Source organism: Motacilla alba, chromosome 7 (genome assembly GCF_015832195.1).
Source record: "Motacilla alba alba isolate MOTALB_02 chromosome 7, Motacilla_alba_V1.0_pri, whole genome shotgun sequence".
NCBI classification, from domain to species: Eukaryota; Metazoa; Chordata; class Aves; order Passeriformes; family Motacillidae; genus Motacilla; species Motacilla alba.
The window spans coordinates 3,624,022-3,646,521 of record NC_052022.1 but is presented as its reverse complement, the minus strand read 5'-3'; the positions used below and the strand labels follow the sequence as shown (position 1 = coordinate 3,646,521).

Genomic DNA, 22,500 nt, shown 5'->3' with positions numbered 1-22,500 from the left:
TCTTTTTTTCCTTTATTTCTCTTTATAGTAAAATTGAAAATTCAAACTTGATATAATAAATTACAGCAGGATTACTTTCTGCCAATTTAACCTGTTGGTTTAAAGTCAAACTCAAAGAAAATTCTGGGCTTTGAGCTATAAATGTGTTTTGGCTTTGAATCTCCAGTCTTGACCTAGGGGTGCACCAAATCCAGAGCTGGAGTCAGCTACCTGCGATTCAGGGCACAAGTTTAGCTGCGAAGGGGAAATCCCAGAGTCTTAGCTCAAGAGATTTAAGCACGATCAAGTCACTTACTCAAATTAGCTTAAAATCCCAAAGCACTCTCAGCCTAAGCACTCTCAAACCCCAGCACTGCCAGTGGAAAACCCTCACGGCTGAGGTGGGAGCTTTCCCAGCACTACCAACACCCAATGGGATGAACCTCTGCCCTGACCCACTTGTCCTGCTGATTACCCTCAGAGTAACACACTGATGTCCCCTCGCTGATACCTCAATAATCGCTAATTTTGTTTCTTTTTTGCTCCTTGCAGACTTTCTGCTTTTCCTCAGCACCGTTCTAGTGTCCTCCTCACTGAACTGCCTACATTATCTCAGTCCCTCCCTCTGACTCACTTTTCCCTAACATGAAGAAGCCCAACCCTTGTCTTGCTCCACTTCTCCACCATCACTTCTCCATTACTTTAAATTCCCTGATTTTTTTTTTACAGCATACTACATCTGATGCCCACTACACCCTTCTCTGTCCCATCCTGGGAAACATTTTAGGTCAGATTGGATTGGGCCCTGAGCAGCCTGGTCTAGTTGAAGGTTTCCCTGGTCATTGCAGGGCCTAGATGACTTTTAGTGATCCCTTCCAACCCAAACCATTCTATCTATGATTCTCGCCCCACAGTTGTGCTCCATCCAGCTCCCACCATTTTTCCTTTCCTCAAACAGAAGTCAACCACCTCCAGTGCTCTCATCCAGACTTGCCTCCACCCACCCTTCCAAAGCCTGTGTGATGTGCTCGCCCCTCAGTCTTTGCCTGCTTTGCTCATCCCTGGCACGTGGCACTCATGCCACACACAGATGTAGCCTGGCAGGGAATCATCCATATTTTATAAATTAATTTAGAAATGAACAGATTAAAATATTTCATATTTTCATATTAATTTATGTTAGCACTAAAAAGGCAATGCGAGAGCTATTTAGTCTACCACGAGGCCATATCAAGGCCTCAGTTTTGATCTGAGGGAACCTGACAGCTTGGGCAAAGTTCTTTGTTCAGACACCACATAACATACCTTAGCAGTGCTCAGTGTGCAGCTGTTACAACACTAATTGAAATATGTTTTTAAATGTATCAGGTTTCCGAACACTTGCAGAATTATTTTCTTCCCCTCATGTGCAAAACCCAGTATTCCAGCCGTTTAAAATGAGTGTTTAATCCCTACAATGTGTTAGTAGGTCATAAAATAAAACTGGGCTAAGGTATTTTACACTGGGGATGGGGATTAGTCTGCAATTGTAGGTGGATGAGGAGGCCCTACAACTTTAGGAAATCATAGGATTCCTGGCTGGTTTGGGTTGGAAGGGACCTTAAAGGTCATCTCATTCCATCCTCTGCCATGGGCAAGGACACCTTCCACTAGACCAGGTTGCTCCAAGCCCCATCCAACCTGGCCAGAGCCTCACCGCCCTCACAGTGAAGACTTTCTTCTTAATATCTAATAATATCTCCCTAATATCTAAAATCCTAATATCTGAATCCACTCTTCATTCTGAAGCCATCACCTTGTCCTAGAGCACTGCCATGCAGTGCCTCAACATTCTTATCATCATTGGAGCAGAGATAAGTCAAAAGGAAGCAGATTTGACATCCCACCCCAGAGGTTGTATCCGATCTCATCCAAGATCCCCTGTGTCATCCATGGGGGATGGAGCTAGGAGAGATGGACCCAAGGAAGCTCACAGAAGGGCTCACAAAATACTTGTGTTTCTTCAGATGGATAAATGATGTAGATGCCATGTTTTGCAATGAAATTAAATGATAAATCTCTATCAAATATCTAGAAGAAATGTTTGGGCCTTTTTTGCTTCATTGCAAAACACAGGTTCCCATGGGGGCCCATGCTCAAACTGCAGAGGGTAAGTTATAACTAATCTGTTTGCAAAGTCTCTAAAATTGCATTTCCATTAAAACGAGACTACAGCAAAAAAATCTCTGATAGTAAGTATCTCTCAATCTTCCTGGCCTAAAAGTCTTTGACTGAAAAGCTGTGCATTTCCCATTTGCAGTGGTATAAAAGTCACAAGACATCAGATCACAAGCTGTCATTGGTCCCAGACTAAATATCACCCATCCTTTGCCTAAGGCAAGTGGGTCTTTTTTCCATGAGAGGGGGCCAAACAGAAATCCCACTCTGGAGGAAAGAAGGAAACATTTTTGTGACAGTTTGTTGTTTTCTGTTTTTTTTTTTTAAAGGCAGTTCTTTTGAAGCTGCTTGGGGGTTTGGATGTTAGATGTAGTCCCACTGGAGATGGATTAGTGGCCAGAGCATAGCAAAGCGGTCAAAGGTGCAAGATAAATGCAATTTATATATAATTGCCCAAGCTGCACCTGTTCCTTTTTCAATAGGAGACCTTGTCTGTAGACACAAACATAGAATAAATCTTTTTTTTTTCTTTATTTGAGTGTAAAATGGGGAATTCTAAACTTGTATCAGAGTAAAGCAAGAAAAAATAACCTTTAAATAGCATGTAAATTTTTTATGAATCAAGCTCTAAATAAAGAAAACTCCCAAGCTGGGAATTCAAAATACTAGCCAGAGAGAGCTGATTTGCTACCAGGCTCAAGAACAATATTTAGTTTACAGAATCAATCTGGAAATAAAACTAGTGCTTGCATCAGCATGAAAGCTACAAAAATAAAAAAGAGGTCTTAATAAAATATACAGTGGAAAAGGAAAGGATGAAAGCCCTAGCACAGCTATGAGGCCCTCAACAGCCCACACAAGTAATAAAATAGAATATGATGTAATATAGAACAACAATGAAAGGATTTTAAATTTCTAGGTAGGATTCTGAAAAACTGTTTCCAGCTTTTGTTGCAGAGCAGGCACGCTGAGAGTTCCCCTGTGAAGCTACAACAAAGCTGGTGTGTGGCAGACACGGGCGTTGACGAGGGCAGGACAAACATTAACCTTCACCTTACTCCTCCATTGCTGGACCAGGAGCCAGGATATTTCTGTATTTCTAGATGCTCCATTTTTCTGTTTGCTCTCCTGCTCACTCACCCACTCCTGGTTTCCCTCCTTATCAGCAGCATAAAGAATTTTTTGCTGGCCAAAGCACCCGTGCTTTGCCGTGAAGGCAACCACCTTCTTCACCTTTCATAAGGAAAGTGTCTTGAACCTTGTGCTAAGCAGCTTGGAAAAATCTGAGATTAGACACATCCCATATTGGCTCAACTAATTTCAGCCTGTCCAAATTAGGATGAGTCTGTAAGATTCCACAGGAAAATCATGTGAGCACTGAATGCCTGTGCTACCTGCCATGCTCTGCACCCTAATTGCAGCGCTGCATCCCCTGGCTTTAAGCAAACAGGATCTTGTGAAACTCAAACTCTAAAAGGGACAAATAACTCCTCTTAAAATTCAATAGCATCCCAAAATTAAATTGTCAGAATTTGGTTCTGCCACAAACAGTGGCCTCTACACTAAATTTCAGATGAGCCAGAACCAATGCAAGTCACTCGTTGCAGTAACACAACAAATTTTCCTTCTCCCCACGAAGCTGAAAGCTATTACAGAATACCACCGATACTGCACAAATTAAAAACTATGGATTGTGAAATCTGTGGCCCTTTTTCTACTGTGCTCCAGCTGTGGCAGGCATGGTGTACAGAGGTAATCACAGAGCTCTTTGTCCTACAGCTGGCTGCACGGTCCTACCAAAAGTTCTTGGGTTGATGAAAAGAACTGGCCAAGTCCTATTCTTCTTGCCCTGGCACAGAAACTCAGCTCCACTGCAACACCTAAACATTCCTGTTTTCTCCTTTACAACCCTTGATTAACAATAAACAATGATTCAGACAGCTTATGTAGTTTTACCTGTCAATGTTTTGCTTCAAGTGATTGTGATAAATTTTTAGAGGCCTCTGTCTGACTCTTTCAACCCTTGTTCTATGACTAGCTGCAATAGATTCACAGACCTTGAGAAGGAGTGACAAATAAAAATCTGATTGTCCCAAAGTTCTAATAAAACACGTATATTCTTTTTACACATTAAAAAGGAGATCGTTATAAACAACATCCATTATTTTGTGCTTCTCCAGGAAAGACAGGAAGCATTCCAATTCCTCCTAAAACATATTTTTGATGAAGCTACAACAGGTTATGATCAGCTGCTCAGAAAACAGCAACACCCGTAGAAAAAAAAGGCTTTCTTTCTCATTTTTAGGTTTCAAAAAGTTGGTTGAAAAACCCAGGCCTGCTCTTACAATGACCCCAAAGGCAGAAAAGGGTGTTACTTTCAATTTGGTTCCTCGCACTGAACATGGACTGCAGTTTCACACCTATGTTATTAATGCGATTACAAGCTCTGCCTGAAACTATCAAATTAATTTGAAATTCACTTAAGAGGCACCTGAGCCATCAGCCAGAGTGCCAGAGCAGTGTGCCTCCTGAAGGCTATGCATGAGGTATTGGGGCTGGCCCAGCCAAGCCCTTCAGAGCTCCCACTCACACAAACACTGGCGTGATGCACTGAGGCTCCCTAAAAGCAAACACATCCCTGATAACAGTACTTCCCTCTTTATCCAGTGAGCTCCATTGCAGGATATCATGAATTAATATTTACAACACCTCAGAGAGGCGGGCTGGTATCATTTCCCCATGTTTCAAAGATGGGCGAAGGTGAGAGAAAGCTGAAGCAATTTGCTCAATTCACTGAGGAAGTCTGTGGTGAGGCAGAGGAGAGTGCAATGCTCCCAGTGCCTGTGCCTCTGCCACAAGACCATCCCTCCTGTCCCTAAATGCCAGGCTCCAGCCTGATGGTGTGCTGTAGTTCTAGCGTATTAAATCTGACACCCTATACATGTTCTGGATCATAAGGCTGAGTCCCATAAAATTGATGGACGTGAAGTTGAGAGGCCAAAAGGGACAGAGGAAAGAAGCAGGAGAAGAGTCCCCGCTTTGCAGCTGTGTGGCATTTTTCTAGGCAGTAGGTTCCCATGCTACTTCAAGATCATAACATATTTTTGCTATTACAAATGCAGTTTATTTTGCAAATCAAGGTGATTGCACACATTTCAGCTTGTCAAATTTTCAGCCTTTCAACCATATGTCTGTCGACCTTATGGACTACCAACTTTATGGGATTCAACCATATGTCCAGATCCCGATATATATGAAGGCCAGTTCTAACATAAGAGCTTTACAGTAGTAGTGTAGTAAACCATAATGCTTGCAGATGGCTGTAATAAAATCATTCAGGAGAGGAAAGGTGCAGGGACGTAAAGCCTTCAAAGCTTCTTCTACTGAATAAACAATTTGATCTGAATAATGTAGTGGGAAGCACATTCTGCCAATGAACTGGCTGATCTAGTCCAAAATGTTGCTTTTAATTTTCTTTCCTAATCCCACGTGTATTTTAACTTCCTTTTGTATTTTCCGTTGTGGGATTAGCTTAAAATTTGGAAGAAAAGTATAAGAAGGAAAAATAACAAAGTAAAGGATTTTGTTTTAAAGGCACCGTCCACTTCTGAATTGTAAATTTTTCATCTGCGAAAAGTCAAAGGGTTATGTGGGGCCTGGAAGATGTATTAATAGAGAGGTATAAGGTTTTTACCCTCACATGGTGAGATTGAAGGATGATGTGACTTGCTTCATTTCCTGAAACGGGACTCAGCTTTCAAAGTTAAGGCAAGTTTCCTCCTGAGTAAACTTTTTCTAACTCTAGGAAGTTCGAGTTTGGTTTATGTCCTGCTGCACAATAATTCAGATGATAATTCACATTCCCTTTGTCCAACATAACTTGATATCTCTATTATTTGGGAAGCTCCGGTCCCATTTTCCCCTAACTGAAACATGCTGAGCCAATGTGTGGCCCTCAGAGAGCTCTGTCCTGGCTGACAGTGGGGAAGGGAGCACTGTTTGTAAGGGGAACCACAGCCAGCATAGGTGTGATAGAAGGTCTTTTTCAAACCAAAGTATTTTTTAAGCTGACAGTGCGTGGTGAGCTTTGGCAAGCTTCCTTGAACTAGACAAAAATCACTTCCTACTCAGGAAAGAAGGGAACCTTTCCTGGGCATTAACTGGGAAGTGAAAAAGTGAACTGCAACCTGCTTGTGCTGTTGGTGTGCAAAATCACTGCGAGAGGAAACCCCCTGAGCTGTTGACTTTCAGATAACTTGGCCAGAGCCAGCTCTCATGCTGCTAACGTCAGTGGTCCTTTTCCTATCGGATTAAATGGAGCAGGGTCAGATAGTGTCTAAGAAACAAGAAATACACTGTCACTCTTCCTTCCCATGCCACACTTTGTGTTGACCAAGTTGCAGTTGTTTCTGAGTGCTAGGGCCTGTCTCATTTCCAGAGGACTTGGTCTGGGAGATGATGATTGCTACAGCACCTACCAACATTTACCCCATCACATCCAACTGTCCTTAACCATGCAATAACTGTCAAGAAAAATTTTAAAAATAAGCCAGAACAGAGCAAAAGAATTTTTTGAAAGCCTCAGCGCCTGCACAAATGTACTCATGAAAGACAGTGAAGAACAGAGCACGACCCTCAATCCTGCCCTCGGCGTGCGCGGCTGCCCTACCTGTGTGCTCGTATTTGTGTCGCAGCAGGGAACTGCTCTTCTGGAATGTCTTGTCACATAAGTCACACGCGTACATGCCACTTTCTGTCTTCTTGATCTTCTTTCGGGACAGACAGGAGTCGGAGTCCGTCATGTCGTCGAGGCCGGACATGTAGTCTGGGGTTCCATCAAGCAATTCTCCCTGTGAGGGAACCATTCGTCAGTGACAGCAATCCTGCCAACCAATCACCCCAGATAAGTTACAGTCATGCCTTGGTGGTCCCTCTTAGCTTAGGAATATGAATAATGAAACTACAGCTGATGGAAAGTGTGGAAATAACGAGGAGCCTTCTACTTCTATGCCTCAAACCAACTTTCTGTCTTTGAGCACTCTGCAGTAATGTGGTTTGCACAAACCAACAGTATTTACCATATCAGCACTAAATATTTCCAAGAAAGTGTGAAGGGGAGGCTCTTCATGGCCAGCAAAAGGTATTGTATTATTTTACAGAGGTAAATGTAAGCAACAGCTAAGGGATCATTTGTTTCAAAATTCCAAAACTTGGGTGTATTCTGTATCTGTAGAAAGGTTTTCATTGAATTTTATATTTAGGTACAAATGTTATTATTATGCAATCCATTTAAATGTATGTCTCCCGACTAAAGGCCTCAAGCTATATTTTTATATTTAATTTTGTAATTTGAAATAGGGAATATTAATAACACTTTTTATCAATGTTCTATCTATGTTAAAACAGCCTTCAGCATTAAGCAATAATGAATGTGGATCAGTAAATTATTAAATTTCTTGATATTTATTTTGTCTCGATCCAAAGAGAGTGCAAACTTGCATGATAACATACATTTCCATTTGCTATCACACAGTTCAGTTTTCTTAGACTAGGTTTGCACTAATTAATATTAGAGAAGATTAAATAGGCTTAAATACATTTACAAAGAGGGCAGATGTACTGTAAATTGGAATAGTGGAACAGCTGTTATGGAGGTGCAGTGCTATTTATGCTCCTATTGTGCAAAGAGGGATTACAGTCTGTAATGTAAAACCATACCTGATTTTCACATTTGAAACTATAAAACATTTACTAGTCAGTAAAATTACTAATGGACGGTAATAGGACATGGGAGAACAGGCGCAAATGTAAGAAAAAATTATTAATCTATAATCAGTTAATCTCATTTAACTAAACTCTGTACATTATATCTGAATACACTCAGCAAAAGGCTATAAAAGTACAAGACTTCTGTGGAGCTGCTCTTCACTGTAGGCATGCAAGGGACAAAATCCTTTGCTACACCTGTGTTGACTGTGGGACAACCTGAGGGAAGAATTGCGGGTTGTACCTGGGCACGAAGAAATGCTGACCCAGATTACGTGTCCAGGGAAAGACTTTGTCTGCGATTAAGGGCCCTGGCTGCTACCTCTCCAAATAATTTCATTTAATCTCTGGGGTATTTTCAAAGCTGTTCCAGATGACTGGCAGGATTAGAGGACTAAGAGTCTGGGAAGACCAGTAGGTGGCCCAAAGGAAAGGGCTGTGGGTCAATGTTTCTCATCCCCCAGACATTCGTGAGAAGAGGACAACTTTCCCATGAATAGCAGGTGAACAATCCCCCCAAAACATAGAGAAGGAATCTCTTTCAATGGATTACAGTGTCTACGAGGCTCAACCGACATATGCTCAGAGGGATACAACTTTGTGTCCAAGTGTGGAGGAGACTCCAAAGGGGTCTCCCACTGCTCCTTTTCTCTGTGGTGAAATGTAGTTATGCCCTGAAGAGATAAATTCCCTACAAAGTTTCCTTCTTTTTTTCCTCTAGGATACAATTTTTTATGGACAACTTTGTCATCATCATCATTATTATTATTATTATTATTAATAATAATAATAATAATTTCTTTATTTTGCTATACAAATCTAATGAGAAACGGCTGAACTCTTAACAGAACAAAGATGATTATGCCTGTTCAAAGTAATTGGTACTGCTTCTGAATCCAAGTAGAGGTACTCTTAAGTTAACTGCAGTTTACTTTCCTACTCCACCGCGTCTTTCCAAGTTCAGACTTAAATAAACTCTGCTACTGCTAATTTTGTTGGAAATGTTGATTATAGCTTTGGGGTTTTTCTTCTCTACGAGAACACATCACAGAATACTAAATTTCAGCCTTTCAAAGCAGAAAACGGTTGAAACCATTTACCTGAAATCCTTGTTTCCGCTGGTACTTTCTCCTTTGCTGCATATCGGCAAAAGTAGCTGCTCCAGTTGGGTAGGTATAGGCCATATGTGGTAGGAAGCTCATCTGATCTAGTCCTGGGTATGGTCGCAGCCCAGGAATACTGGTCTGGACTGGTGGCATAAAAGTGGCTGGGGGAAATGCGCTCTGTGGTGGAAGTGTTGTGTATAAAGGTTTGGCACTAAATGGGTTCATACCAAATACAGGGTTAGTGCTTTTATCCAGATTATTTGAATTAGAAAACTCCTTCTTGATAAAAGTCAAGTTCAGCGGCTCATCTGAGTTTTCAGATGATGAAGAAACACTGTTGTGTTCTAAACTTACACTGTTAGATTTTGTTTTGTTCTTTGTGGCTATAATACTTTTGGGTTCCTTCATTTGTTTTGGTAAAGACAAGTCCAATGGCTCAGCCTGAAGCTCCTCAGAAGAGAAACTGTTTGGAGTGTAAGAACTACTGTGGGAGTTTTTAGAAGATGTGGAAGAAAGATTTAAAGGAGAAGGAGTATTGCTCCTAGAGTGGTCCAATTTATCAACTGGCTTAATATTGGTAAAATGAGGAGGTTTTGTTAGCCTGAGAGGAGTATCACAATTAGTAACACTGTTATGGAGTTCAGCTATAGATGGTGAAGTTATAGAGTCCACAGGCTTTATTGGAGATCTGGCTGACAAAGAGTCCTTAGTGGGAGTGTTGTTGGTGGCAGCCAGCGCCACCTTGGCACTGGCCCTTTCCAGTGATGGTGACCTGGAACTTGAATACTGGTAGACTTTTCTTTGTTCAAACCATTCCTTCACAAATTCCTGAGGAAGGCCAACAGCAATGGAAATTTTCAGTAGTTCATCAGAGTTGGGCTCCATATTCATAGCATAATATGCTTTAAGTACAGACATGTGGTCCTTGTATGGGTTGATGGGGCTAGTCATTCCTTTCTCAGAAAGTACTGATGACAGCAAGAGGGCTTGCTTATCAAACACTCCAGGTTTGTTGGGAACCATGTTCTCATGAGGCTGAAGGACTGCCTTGATTTCTTCGTTCATTTTACACAGGTAACGCTCATGCTGATGCAACGGAATGGGACCAGGAAAGCTTTCTTTACAGAACTGGCATGAAAATGGAGTGGATACGTTGTGGTTCTCTATCATCTTATCTTCAGTTACCAGGTCTATTAGGGTTCGCAGCTTCTCTTTTTTAATGTTATTGAGCTGCCTCCTCGAGTCTGTGGTCAAGCTCTGGAGGCAAGCTTTGGCTTCATTGACTTTCTCTAATGTATAGTCAATAATACTTTTAGTGGCACCATTATGACTTACTACTGGAAGACCCACGGGGGGAATATTGGGGGAGGTAACTCCTTGTTCCTCAGCTTGAGAGCATGAATCCTTCATGTGGTAAACCTTCAACTTGGAGATCTCTTCAGCCTTGCAGTCCATTTTCTGCCTGGAAACCGTGTTGTCCACAATCTGTAGGACCTTCTGCACCTCGCTTAAGTTGCTGCCTACCGCAGGAAACCCAAGCAACGGTGCTTCCATCCCTACGCCTAAGTGCTGCATTGGACTTTGAGCAGACGCATGAACTCCTAAGGGGCTGGTTGCTCCGAGTCCACCATTCATAAAAGGACTAGTTGCACTAAACCCATGTGAGGCCATAAGAACCTTGTACTCATTGAAATCTAGTGGTTCTGTTTTAATTTTCAGTAGGCCTGTTTGCTCAGACATACTAAGTGGTTTGCCATTCTCCAGCTTGTTTCTCAGCTGTGTGATGGCTGAATTAGTAGGAGAGGAAGATACAGAATTAGGAGAAGAACCCGTCTTGATGTTGTTTCTCATTCTGCCATTTACAGAGATTAAACCAATACACTTCTTGCTGCTGATGTGCGAACTGTAGGAGCCAGAATGGGAGAAACGTTTCTTGCAGTTTGGACACTCGTATGGTTTTTCACCTAAAATGATAATTAAAACCAAATGTTAATTATCATTCTTGCTGCTATAATTGCAAGAGATTGCATTTGGTATCTAACTGATCGCCTGTGTATCCAGTGATTAATAGTGAAGGAAATATTAATTCTCTGAACATGGCCACACGCCACCACTGCTTTACCCTCCTCTTTCTACAGGTTTTGAGGTCAGTTTGGACCCAGGGTCTCCAGGTAGCAAAAGCCATCAAAGTGTGAGATTGGCTCCAGACTGACATGGGCAAGTCACAGGTAAGCACCCTGTGGGGAAGAGAGTCAAATCAAATCAAGACTGCTCAAATTGGATTTGTTTCTTTTTTATTTCTTTTTCCCCCAGAATGGAATTTTCACCAGATATGAGCACCAGCATGAGAAACTGGGTCCTGATGTTAGAACCTCCACGTCAGTTTATGCCTGGGCTGAGCCTGGTGACATTTTGTGTGCTGAATTCTGCATCAAGTAGGAGAGCCAAAATGCCCAAGTCATTCAATCTGAGAGGCTTGGCAGTTTCTTGTTATCTGAGAATATGAGTTGTATTTCACTCAGAGGGACTTTTTATTTTGGAAAATATAATGGACTCTTCAGGCTCCCGCTGCACAGCGATGAATGAACGCTTCTAACTCAAACTGCCAAACAATCTATATTATTTGCAGGAAGTTTTACTATTTCCAAATCTTTTAGCAAGACCGTGGCATTAACAGCATGATAAATGAGGATGACTCAGATATCACTTATGAAATACCTTGGTAGCTCCAAGAAGCCAGAAGCAGAACTGTGTAAATTTTAAGCAGTCTTTAAAACTCAGCTAATTAAACAAAATGCAAATGAGCACACCAGCACCTCCGCTACTCACCACTGTGAATTCGCAGGTGTTCCTTCAGATGGTGTTTATATTTGAAGGCCTTGCCACACTCAGTGCATTTGAACTTGCGATTGCCTGCTCCTTGGGTCAGCATTTGGTGCTGGGAGGAAAAGAAGAAAACAAAAGAGATACCAACATGAATTTTATGCAAGAGAAACCATGAATTTCAAGCTTAAAAAACAAAAATTAAATTAATGTGACTCTGAATTCATCAAGCGGACCAAAAGGTCTGCATGTACATTTATTTGTCTCATCAGCGTTGCAATAAAAATCAAAATGTTGGCAGTAAACCGAAACAAATGAGAAAGTACTTTCACATGAGCATTCGATATTTGCTTTAGAATTATTTCCTAAGTCTCTCATCAAAAATGTGTTGCTTTAAGGTATCTTACGATGAGAGAAACAGTTTTATAAGAAGATTTGTGGCTCTTAATATTCCTAGCAGATTCTGAACATGTGGGACTCAGCTTGTTTAAAAATTCTGTTTACTGCATGTGGAGGAAAGAGAGAAACACTGTTGTTAGTGGCATTTCGAGTAAGATTTAATTCATTATCAAGCAGGAGAGACTGCATTTTCAGAATAAGCTGCTGATGGAAATGCTTTTTAAAATCACAGAGCAGCAGGAAAGTCTTGAGCTACCTTTCATACCATGTTTTTCCCTGGTGCTCTTCTGAGGGGTGAGGGAAAGTTGAAAGTTAAAGGGGGTGTAAAGATATAATCAAAGGAAGCTGACCTTTTTGCAACAAGCAAGGAAAGCCCCATGACTTTGAATTTGGAGAGAAAAAAAAATTAATTAAAAAATAATTATTATCTTGATAATCATGTAGCCACTCTGGATGCTCAAGGTAGGAGGTCAGCCTTTTGCAGGCAGCCACGACACAAAAGCCTTTTGCAGGAGCAGGGAGGGGGAAAAAGTGGGGGGAAAAAAAGGAAGGAAAAAAAAAAAAAGGCAGCGCCGAAACGGTATGACAACTGCGAGGGTGTGCTGCCTCTTCCCACATTCCTGGCGAGACAGATGGTGTTACATGGGACACAGGGAGGTTTGTTCAAACAGCAGCAACCTTCAAAGATCAAGCAGAGCCCAGCCCGCCGCGCGCCATTGAGGGACCCGCGCTCATATGTTGCTGAGTTGCATAAACAAACAGCAACAGCTGTTTTGTCTCCCCCCATCGCCCTCCGAGGACTACTATAAACTTTAGTTGTGCCACTGTTAATATGATACAATCATTTTAATTTACTAATTGTAAATGCCATGAGCAAATGAGGGGACTTTTCAACACCAAAGCTACCATTCATAATGCGCCAGTACCAGCGCGCTCTCGCATGTGAAATTTCAGGCAGTTACGTTGGATAAATATCCAGGCGGGTTTTGTTCCCTCCCCTGGTGTTTTTAATGATACGAGGCAAAAGGAAGAACCTTACAGTGGATCAGGTTAGGAAAAATATACATGGGAAAATGTGTTTGTCTACTGGAAAAGCCATGGGAAGGAAAAAAAGGAGAAAGCGCTCTGGAGTCATTTATATTGATTTAAGATCAAGCAAAAGATACGGTTCTCTTAAAAATGCTAATTGCAAAAATCGCGTGATTAGGAAGATGTGTGTTTGCCTAACTGAATTTACCTTCTGCTGAGAAAAACCTACCAAGAGAAATCCAGCAGATTGTGATTTTCAGGTTTTTAAGAAAAATAAATACAGCATAAAGCCTTTATAATTTGACACAATGCACACATCTATTTATTCAACTTTTAACCACGCCATTTGAGTTTCCAGTACAGCCCTCCTTAAGATGGGTTTTTAGAGATAATTCTCCAGCCAGGAGCAGTTTTTCTGCTGGTGTGTAAAGAATTTTGTGGCACAGGTCTATCACCAGCCTATCTAGGAGCACTAGGGAAGCTCAGTCACCTGTTTGAGACACCAGCATTTCCTTAAATGTGGCACTGATATAATATTACATGTATCCCATCGAGGAAAAAACAGCTTTGATTTATTGCAGATACGCTGCCGGGCTACACAAATGAGAGCAATGCCCAATTCTAGTGGCACAATCACAAATGATAGCCTATATGTACTGTCGGAAGAGTTCTTCTCAAAATGTGTAATTATGTCTAACAAACGATTATACAAAACACGCATAATTTCATGTGATTGAAAAGGTTACTCAAAAAGTAATGAAAAAATATTAGCGGATCTTTTAGTGTGTCTTGGAGCTCCTATTTGCAACACTGCAAAGTAAAACTAGGTGAAAAATGGAATTGAAATTGCTGAGATGTTTAATAATGTATAATTAAAATGCTACAGTTTCATTCACTTTTTGAGGAACATAAAAACGAAACTAAAGTCAAGTTAAAGTGCAAATAAAATTTCTAAATTAGAAATTAACACACTCATTCGATCGTGAACATAAGACTATTAAATCATATTAGAGGAGACCATCAAAAAATCATTTAGACCTCAATTAAAGCTATTACCATTAAAAGATCTGCATCTTCAAAATGCCATGAAAAATTAATAATGATTGCCAATCAAAGCAATATCGTTTCTCTAAGGGGTTATTACAGAAAGAAATCACTTAAAACCAGCCCCCCACCTGATCTGTCCCTGGCTTGTGTGTCACCATATGCCGCTCGAGCTGGGTGCGGTAGGCAAACGTGTAGTTACAGAGAGGGCACGAGAAGTTCTCCTCGTTCTTCTCGTGGCGGTACTTGATGTGCTCCTTGAGGGACGTCAGGCGCTTGTAGCCCCGGTCGCAGTAGGGGCAGGTCAGCAGTTGGGCGAAGGCATCTGGAGTTCCAGGTGGCAGGTCTGCACCCCAGGATAGGGGCGGGGGGGGGAAAGAGAGAGGCAGGCCAAAAGGTCAGCAAATCAATGGCAGCTCATGGGCCGATTGCCCGGGATGGTATGAGAGGAATCGCCGCAATCTGCTGCCCGGGAGGGAGGGACGGCGCTTCCAACCGGCGGCGGGAGGCACCGGCACCCGCGCACGCCCACGGCAGGCTCGCAGGGCCCGCTCTGGACCCCGCCGGGAAATTAATTATGGGCATCACTCCTCCCGCAGACCTGGCTGGCTTGAAAACTAAGAAATACTTTTCCTGATCAATTGGCAATTTGCATTCCAGCCCCAGCTCATTATGTTACTTATGCCATTGACCGAATCCTTCCTACTGACTCTTCTCCAATTATTTATCAAGGCATTGGAGAGCAATAGGCTGGCTACTCTGTCTTTTGTTGCATTAAAACTCTATTAAAACTTCCCAAACTCCCAAGTAGAGCCGAAGCCTTTCTCCTCTTTAAATTCAGCTCTTCAGTTCACCCACCAAATAATACAAATGTGCTGACTAAAAAATCACAATACACTGAAATTACAGCCCCAATCTTTGCTCATGAAATTCCATGCCGCTGCAGCTGTTCTTCAATTTTTAAGGTAAACACCCAGGCATGTAGTGCATTTATAATTGCAACAGCTGCACGAGGTCAGGATACTGGCTAAAAATGAATTACAGCCTCACCATTTTCTTCTTGCCCATTGGCCTCTGGAGTGCCAAGGCGAGACAGTTCCTCAGGGGCTTCAGGGTAAATAATGGCTGTGTCGCTGCGCTGCAGGTACTCTGCTATGCTGACTGCATGCCCATCTCCTTCCTCCAGTTTCCTTTTGGCAAAATATTCCTCAAAGTCCGACGTGCAATTTGCGTTCTTCACTAAAATGAGAGAGGGGGAAAAGAAAGGGTGGTTGAGTGCATCGTCCCAGAGAGCCCGAGCCGGTCAGCAGTGTTAGAGGTTGAGCAGATGTACTGGAGCTACAAGGCTGGGGCTGCAGCTGGATCCTTGCTCTCATCGGCCTTGCTCCAGCTCCCAATAAAATTAATGTGGGCTTTCCACCAGTGTGGATGGAAGTAAGGGCAGGCAGTTAAATTAACAAGAACACGGGGCTCCACAGGGCAGCCGGAGAAGTTTATGAGGCTTGGGTAATGCAGGTAATCTTTCATTGCTGGAACCTGAACAACCTTCACGGGGCTCCCGGGGGTCCCACAGCTTTTGGCATGAGCACAGCTCGACCTACAGGACTTAGCTCAGCTACCCCTGGATCCTGCAGACCCCAGGAGAGCCCATTGTGGGAGATGGCAATTGCAGGTAGTGAAAGACCAAACTGTTTGAGACAGGTCTTTCCTCAGGTTGCTCTTTCTTAGGCACAACAAGAAAGTTGCTCACATCTTACCATTTTTTCTTTCCTCCCTGAAAAATTAACTTATAATGAGAGAATGGGTTGTTTTAAAAATGTATTGCTTCATGATTTCTGCAATAGAGCCACATGGTTTAGACCAAAACCACTTTGACAGTCCATACAAGAGTTTTTTTTATTTTCTTTAAACGTAACCTCAATTTTTTATTATCCATGCAATGTCCATGAAACATAATACATGCTCAGCCACAAAGCATCCTGTTACTAAAAATATGCTTTTCTCCTCCAAAATATGCTTCTCTCCTCCTTTCCTGCTTACAGGAAAGACCTTAAAACTCTGGGATGTTATAGACAAATAATAATATAATTATACTAGAAAAGAAGAAAAAAAAGGAGATTACTATTTTCTTCCTTTAAATTGTGTTACTTTGTTTATTAACAAGTCTTGGGAGACACAGTTGGTGGCAGAAAACTAAAGATACTTATTTTTAACTGACCATAAATTAAAAGAACAACTTGTGATTGATTAAATTTTTAATGTATTTCTGCTGAGGTGAAATAAGAAAATGAGGAAACACCATGGACTATTCTGGAGTTCATGTAAAAGTAAAATACTAAACAGCACAATTCTGCTGTTAGTGATGCCAGGGAGCAACATGGAGTAAACACGTGGAAATCAAGGGGTTATGGTTTTAACCACTGGAAATGAGAGACTAACCAGCTCCTTGATATTTAGAAATGGGTGAAGGTTTTGCCTCAGTTTCCTATGAAAATGCAAGGCAGTGATGCTGGCAGTGAAAATGAGCCATGACCTCTGACTGGGGCACAAGTGGGAGCCTGCAGTGCCTGATTTGAAGCTCTGATCTCGGCGTCATCGATAAAAGTAGATATCCGTCTCTGTTAACCTCATCCCTTTAGCCGATAAAATCAAATCCTCTGGCTGAGACAAATATGCCCTATTTTTCATACCAGCTGAGCAGCTTCTCAACCGTTCTGCAGTATTTTAGTGACAGTGACCAAATGGCACAGGGCACGGGACCCTGGTTTTGGAAGGAAACTGCTGCTCCTATCACAGTGGTTTTGTAGGGAATGGCTATACCACCACAGAGTTCCTCTTGGTCCTACTGCAGCTCCAGTTACCATTTGTCATTAGCATGAGAAACAGTTCTCCCCTTTCAACACCAAAATTAAGCAGCTTCTAGAAGGGGAGTGTGAGTGTGGAGAAGAAGACAGAGTGCTTTACTTCCATGTTGTTCTGGGAGAGAAATATAATGAAATGGTGGTTACTGAGCACACCTTATGCACAAGAGCATCACAGTAGGTGTAGGACTTCTTGTTTTCATCAGAAAAAAAAGAGATAAGGCTTTACTTTTTAGGCTGTAAATCCAACTTGACATTCCCCTGTTATGCCTAGATCTTTCGGGTGTTAGAAGGTCATCTACCCTCTGGCTTAGCACTACCCAAGCTCCACTCCTTCTCTTCTCTTAGCAATAGATCCAAGGAAAACAAATTTAATTTTGCTAAATCTAGGCTATGAACCAATAAGTGAAGCAAGGAGAGGAAATTTTTTTCCAGAGAGGAGAAATGGGATGGCTCCATGGGATGGTCCTCTGTGTCCCTTTTCTCCCCCTAAAAAACGAGGGTTACTTGGAGTTTGCAACTGCATTTTTAGGATTAGGATTCAAGCTACCAAGCAAGGCCTAGAATTTTATTAGGAGCTTCCATCCCCAACTCAAACCAAAATGAGGTTCTTCCTTTGTGCCCCCAAGTCTATCTGGAGGCTGATCCAACAGGCTGTGGAGGACTGCTGCGATATTACCAGACTTGGCTTCCTAATTCTCAGGATTATTTAGCTTCTATGTCTGTACATGCAATCCAGGAGCTAAAGCAAATGTTTACGTCTACATTATAAACCCCTAAAAACAAGGGGATTTAGTGGAAAAGCTGATAGACCCTTCACTGAAACAATACAACCAGTGCTGCAAAGCTGCAGATTAACACAAATAGTCAAGGGTGTCCATGTGGGTCTGGTTTCTCACCAGCAGCGTTACTGACAACTCAGACATGGCTGGAAGCTCACCCAGAGGTACTAAAAAGACCCATCTGACAACCATTAGGTTTGTCTCTCAGCTTCTGGGTGGAAGACTTGCTTCCCCCCTCCATGCCCTGATTTATTTTCCATGTACAAATCCATGTTCCCAGACTCCTTGTGGGCTGACACTGCACACACACTGCACATCCCCTCCTGCGAGATCTATGGTGGGTGACCTCACCAAATAAGTCTTTTTTAAATTAATTATTGTAGCCTGGAGAGCAGAAATATTTTCAGCTCCAAAAGCTGATGTGGCTGTGTCACATAAAAATAAAACACATTAAGGAAAGCTATCTTTGGAGGCATTTAGGACCTTTCAAGATAAAGTGGGAGAGAGGTCCAAGGAGCTTGGGAGACCAGTTATTTTGTGTGGGAACTCGTCCTGCGAGATGGTGATAGCTGCTCTTAATCGCAAACAAAGCTAATAAAACCACAGCCTTCATTAGCCAGGAAGTGAGAGGCCCCCATTGGTACACACAGATTACAGCCTGAAAACGGCCTGTCCTCCAACCTGCCAAGTTTTGGTTCTGATTTCCTCCCCCTGAAAGTTTTTCTTTCCCTTCTTTAAATTATGTTAAGAGATCTTGACTTGAATTTTGTCAGATGTTACTAATCAAAACCAAGAAAATTTATCTGTTTGTTTGCAGGGATTTTGTTAATCTATTCTCTGCAAACATCCCAGTTGCAATAACCATAAAAGGTAGAATAAAATAAACCACAAGAATTTCTTCATTCACCTTTTAAAAAGCTCTTCTGCTAAACATCTCTTTTTCAAGTGCCTATTGCAGAAATCCTCAGAAATATTTACAAATTCACTTTGCAGGACCAAAATCCTAAATTTTAACCCTAATGGTCACTTCTGCTCTTTCACTATGAAGCCTCCGTGGCTCATTATAAAAATGCAGCTGATTAATGTATGGATAACAAGATTTCTCCTAAAGTACTACTAGGAAGTGGCCACTCTGACAACAGCATAATAATTTAATAATGCAGACCTTTTCTTTTAGTTTTCTTTCTCTACTAATAATATTTTGCAGAGAATTTGATGGTAAAAGCGCACTACAGATATTGCATGCACCTACAGAAACTTTCTGGTTGGATGCATGTTTCCATTGGGTTGAGTCTCAGCCTCACCTCAGCTACTTTATTGAACATCAGTATTAGATCCCCTATAACCTGCAGGGAAAAACTGAGGCCAAACACTCAAGACAGGCCCAAAGCCTACAGTGAGGCTGAAGAAGAAAACTTTGAACACTTCCCAGACTATCCAGGAAGTATCTCCAACAGCTCAGGACTGATTTCTTCCCTTTACTTGTCAATTAATAGTTGAGGCACTTCACTGGTCATGAAGGGGAGCTTTTACTCCTAATAAAGGAAACTACAGGTACCCATAGTCACCTGGAATCTCCCTCTCAAGGTGAAAAGTTTGACATAAGCATTTAATTTATAAGAGTATTTGTTATGCCTAAGTAATCTGACATTGCTCTTCAAAGTCTATAGAGATTGCAGCAACTAAAGAAACGTGTTCTACCCAACCTGACAAGGCATCAGTCCCCACTGAAAGAGGATCTGAACACCTCAGTGACAAAAGACTGGAATTAAACACTGTCAGAGCAGCTTGTGGTGGTTATTTGAGCAAGCCTCCCATCGTAGCCAGGGCAAAGAGGAGCCTAGGACTTGCGCAGGACATAAGGGGAAGGAATTGATAGGAGCCACTCACAGAGAAGCTCTTGCATTTTAAATGCAGACCACCTAAATGCAAAGCGCTCCTTGAGCCGTGAGTTTGCAGTGCATCAAGCTGGGGAGGGGTAACCCTTATTTCTTCCGTGGAAAACTGGTTCCAACAGAGGCAGGACACCCCATGGACCCTGCCCATGGCTGGCACAGGGGCTGTGCCAGGGCTCGATGGCACCCCCAGAGAGATTTTGTGAGGCCGACGATGAGCTGGAAGACAAGGACATCAGATACTGATGGGAAGGGAAAGGACTAAGAGAACATGAAGTCTTCCCCTTCAAGCAGACCACATTGCAAGCATGAAAGAGTCAAGGCCTGTTATGGCAAGAAAAATATGTGCAAAGGAAGTCACACGGACTGATAGGGGACCTCAAAGGCTCTGGTAATGGTAATTCAGATAACCATCAAACCTTGTTTCTGAATCAGATGTCTTTTAAAATCCTGTTTCTCCAAGGGCTAAGTACACTTTGTCATTTTATTGCAGTCTCTTGGAAATAAAATAAGCTTTTGAGATACATATGTAGCCAGTTCTGCACAGCAACATCATTAAGTACACACGTAAGGATGAACTGTGCCTCGGTGCCACCCTCCTTTCATGCATAATAAATCTAATGGATGAAGAAAGCAGTGATACGGTTTTATTTTCTTATTATTTTCCCCCTCAAGAATGATAAAGTAAATTTCTTGTGTTGCTTAATAAGAGCACTGGGGTTTTATGTGGGTGTTACCAACATCAGGAAAGTGTGAGTAATAAGATCCTTGTGAGCCTTTGGTACCACCTTTTACAGTAATATTTGTGGAGAGTATTACCTATGAAGTAAATTTCATAATGGAATGGATAGAAATGTACTTACGCTAGAAAACTCTTCCTTTTAACTGTGTAAATCTATCTGCAACATCTCAAATTGTGACAAAATGCAGAAGAAACACTGGGTGATGTATGGCATTCAGCTGTGCTGAGAATAGAGTGGGGCCTTTGGAAAGAACATGGTAAATCCCTGAATTCATTTGGATTAGAAAATAGCAACAGGAACCTTTTGCTGGTTTGCTCTGCTACAGAAAAGGAGAGATGGCTCAGAGGTGATGCCTGCTAAATATCTCTGTCACACTTCTTGTGCCACCAAATGTATTGATTTCTAAGAAGAGTGGAAAGAAAGAGGTGCTAAAAGTGGGGAAAAAAAACCCAAAAAACAATTAGCCAGAAACATTACCATCTCATAAATATACATTTAAAGTGTGTGTCTGTGGATCTATGTAAGGGGTTTATGTGTGTCTTGCTGAAAAGATGTTTCTAGTCTCTGAAGCAGCTCACTCTATGCACCACCCAAATCTGGGGCTGCCAAGGAGGCTGCACCCCATCCTCATTATCAAGCTCTTTGCACAACCTCTCTCATTAAAAGGCCGCTGTATCTTGGCCCAGCCACTCTAAACTATCCAAGGTTCACCCTGCCTGGGAGAACGTCTCCTCACACTACTATCTCCCAAGGATGCAGCTACAAGGAGTTTGGGCTAAAATGTTGTGGGACACAGGAGGGGTAGCAAGGACTCTTCACTGCATGAATTGGTCACTGCACTCTCGTGATCAAGTTGGGAGGGGAAATTAAAAATCGTGAGAATTACTTCAGTATTTTCCGATTTTTTAACTGAAAACAAGAAATAGAATTATTTGTCACTCTCACTCCTCATGCACAGCTAGCTCTACATGATCCCGAAGAAAAGTGATGCTCACTCCATGCAAGGCCTTACCTGTACCATTGTTTCCAGTGGTCTGAATTGTGGCTTCAGGCCCCATAGTGTCATAATCTTCCTTCATTTCTTCTGTGAAACAAAGCATGCACACTTTTAGCACAGGCAGGGTGGTGAATGGCTCACAAAGCTGGGGAGCACGCTGCGGTGCCGGGGAAGATCCCGCTCGGGGAAGGAGAGAAAAGGGCTCTTGTGGACCTCTACACAATGGCTTTGTTCTGGGAAGTGAATGAGTTCAGCAGTGCTGCAGGGACGAGAACTTATTTACTTTAAACACGACAGAGAGCGGTGGAAAACAGAACTATTTGTTCAGAGTAAACGAAGGGCTTTTCCCAATATCAAATCTAATAAGCAGTCGGGCGAGAAAAAGGGATTTTTTTTTGTTCTTTTTTTTTTCCCCCTGCTTATTTAAAAGAAATAATCAGTTAACAGACACTGTGAGATCTATACCTGGAAGAAAATGCAAATGCAGAAGGAAAATGTAACAACTTCTTGTATCTCCCTCTCTATCTGTCTATCACCACACAGATCTGAGCTGTCACCGTCATTTTAACCTCGTTTGAGGCACAGCAAGTATTAATATTGAGTGGTGCAGAAATGTGACAAATCTTCCACTCTAGGAAGTTCTCCTCTGCCACTACTACTTGTTTGCATCTTCTGTGCACTTACAAGGTCTGCCTTTATGGCCATAAATCAGGTTAATTCACACGCAAATGAGCATGGCACGTGTAAAATTATTTATTATGTATTATTATGGATTGGTTTATTTTCATGAACCTGGGGGTTCAGAGTGAATAAAAATAGCTTTTAGAAGAGGCTCCATCACTGGGGAGAACAATTTTCCTGGATGTTTCAACCTGCCTGGCACTGCCTGTCAAACTTGATTTCTTGCTGCTAATTTGTT

The 22,500-nt window shown here is 42.0% G+C and overlaps 1 protein-coding gene across 2 annotated transcripts in view; it reads right to left on the bottom strand.

Moving 5' to 3' along the window:
- The window catches only part of ZEB2 (zinc finger E-box binding homeobox 2), a 114,173-nt gene that overhangs the window by 4,179 nt on the left and 87,494 nt on the right, over positions 1–22,500 (bottom strand). For both annotated transcript variants that reach the window (XM_038143308.1, XM_038143309.1), the window contains 6 exons: positions 21,597–21,668; positions 15,354–15,542; positions 14,435–14,649; positions 11,838–11,946; positions 9,003–10,972; positions 6,806–6,986 (listed from right to left, as the gene is read on the bottom strand). In XM_038143308.1, the coding sequence (XP_037999236.1) occupies positions 6,806–6,986; positions 9,003–10,972; positions 11,838–11,946; positions 14,435–14,649; positions 15,354–15,542; positions 21,597–21,668 (2,736 nt within the window). The remainder of the gene's footprint in view (positions 1–6,805; positions 6,987–9,002; positions 10,973–11,837; positions 11,947–14,434; positions 14,650–15,353; positions 15,543–21,596; positions 21,669–22,500) is intronic.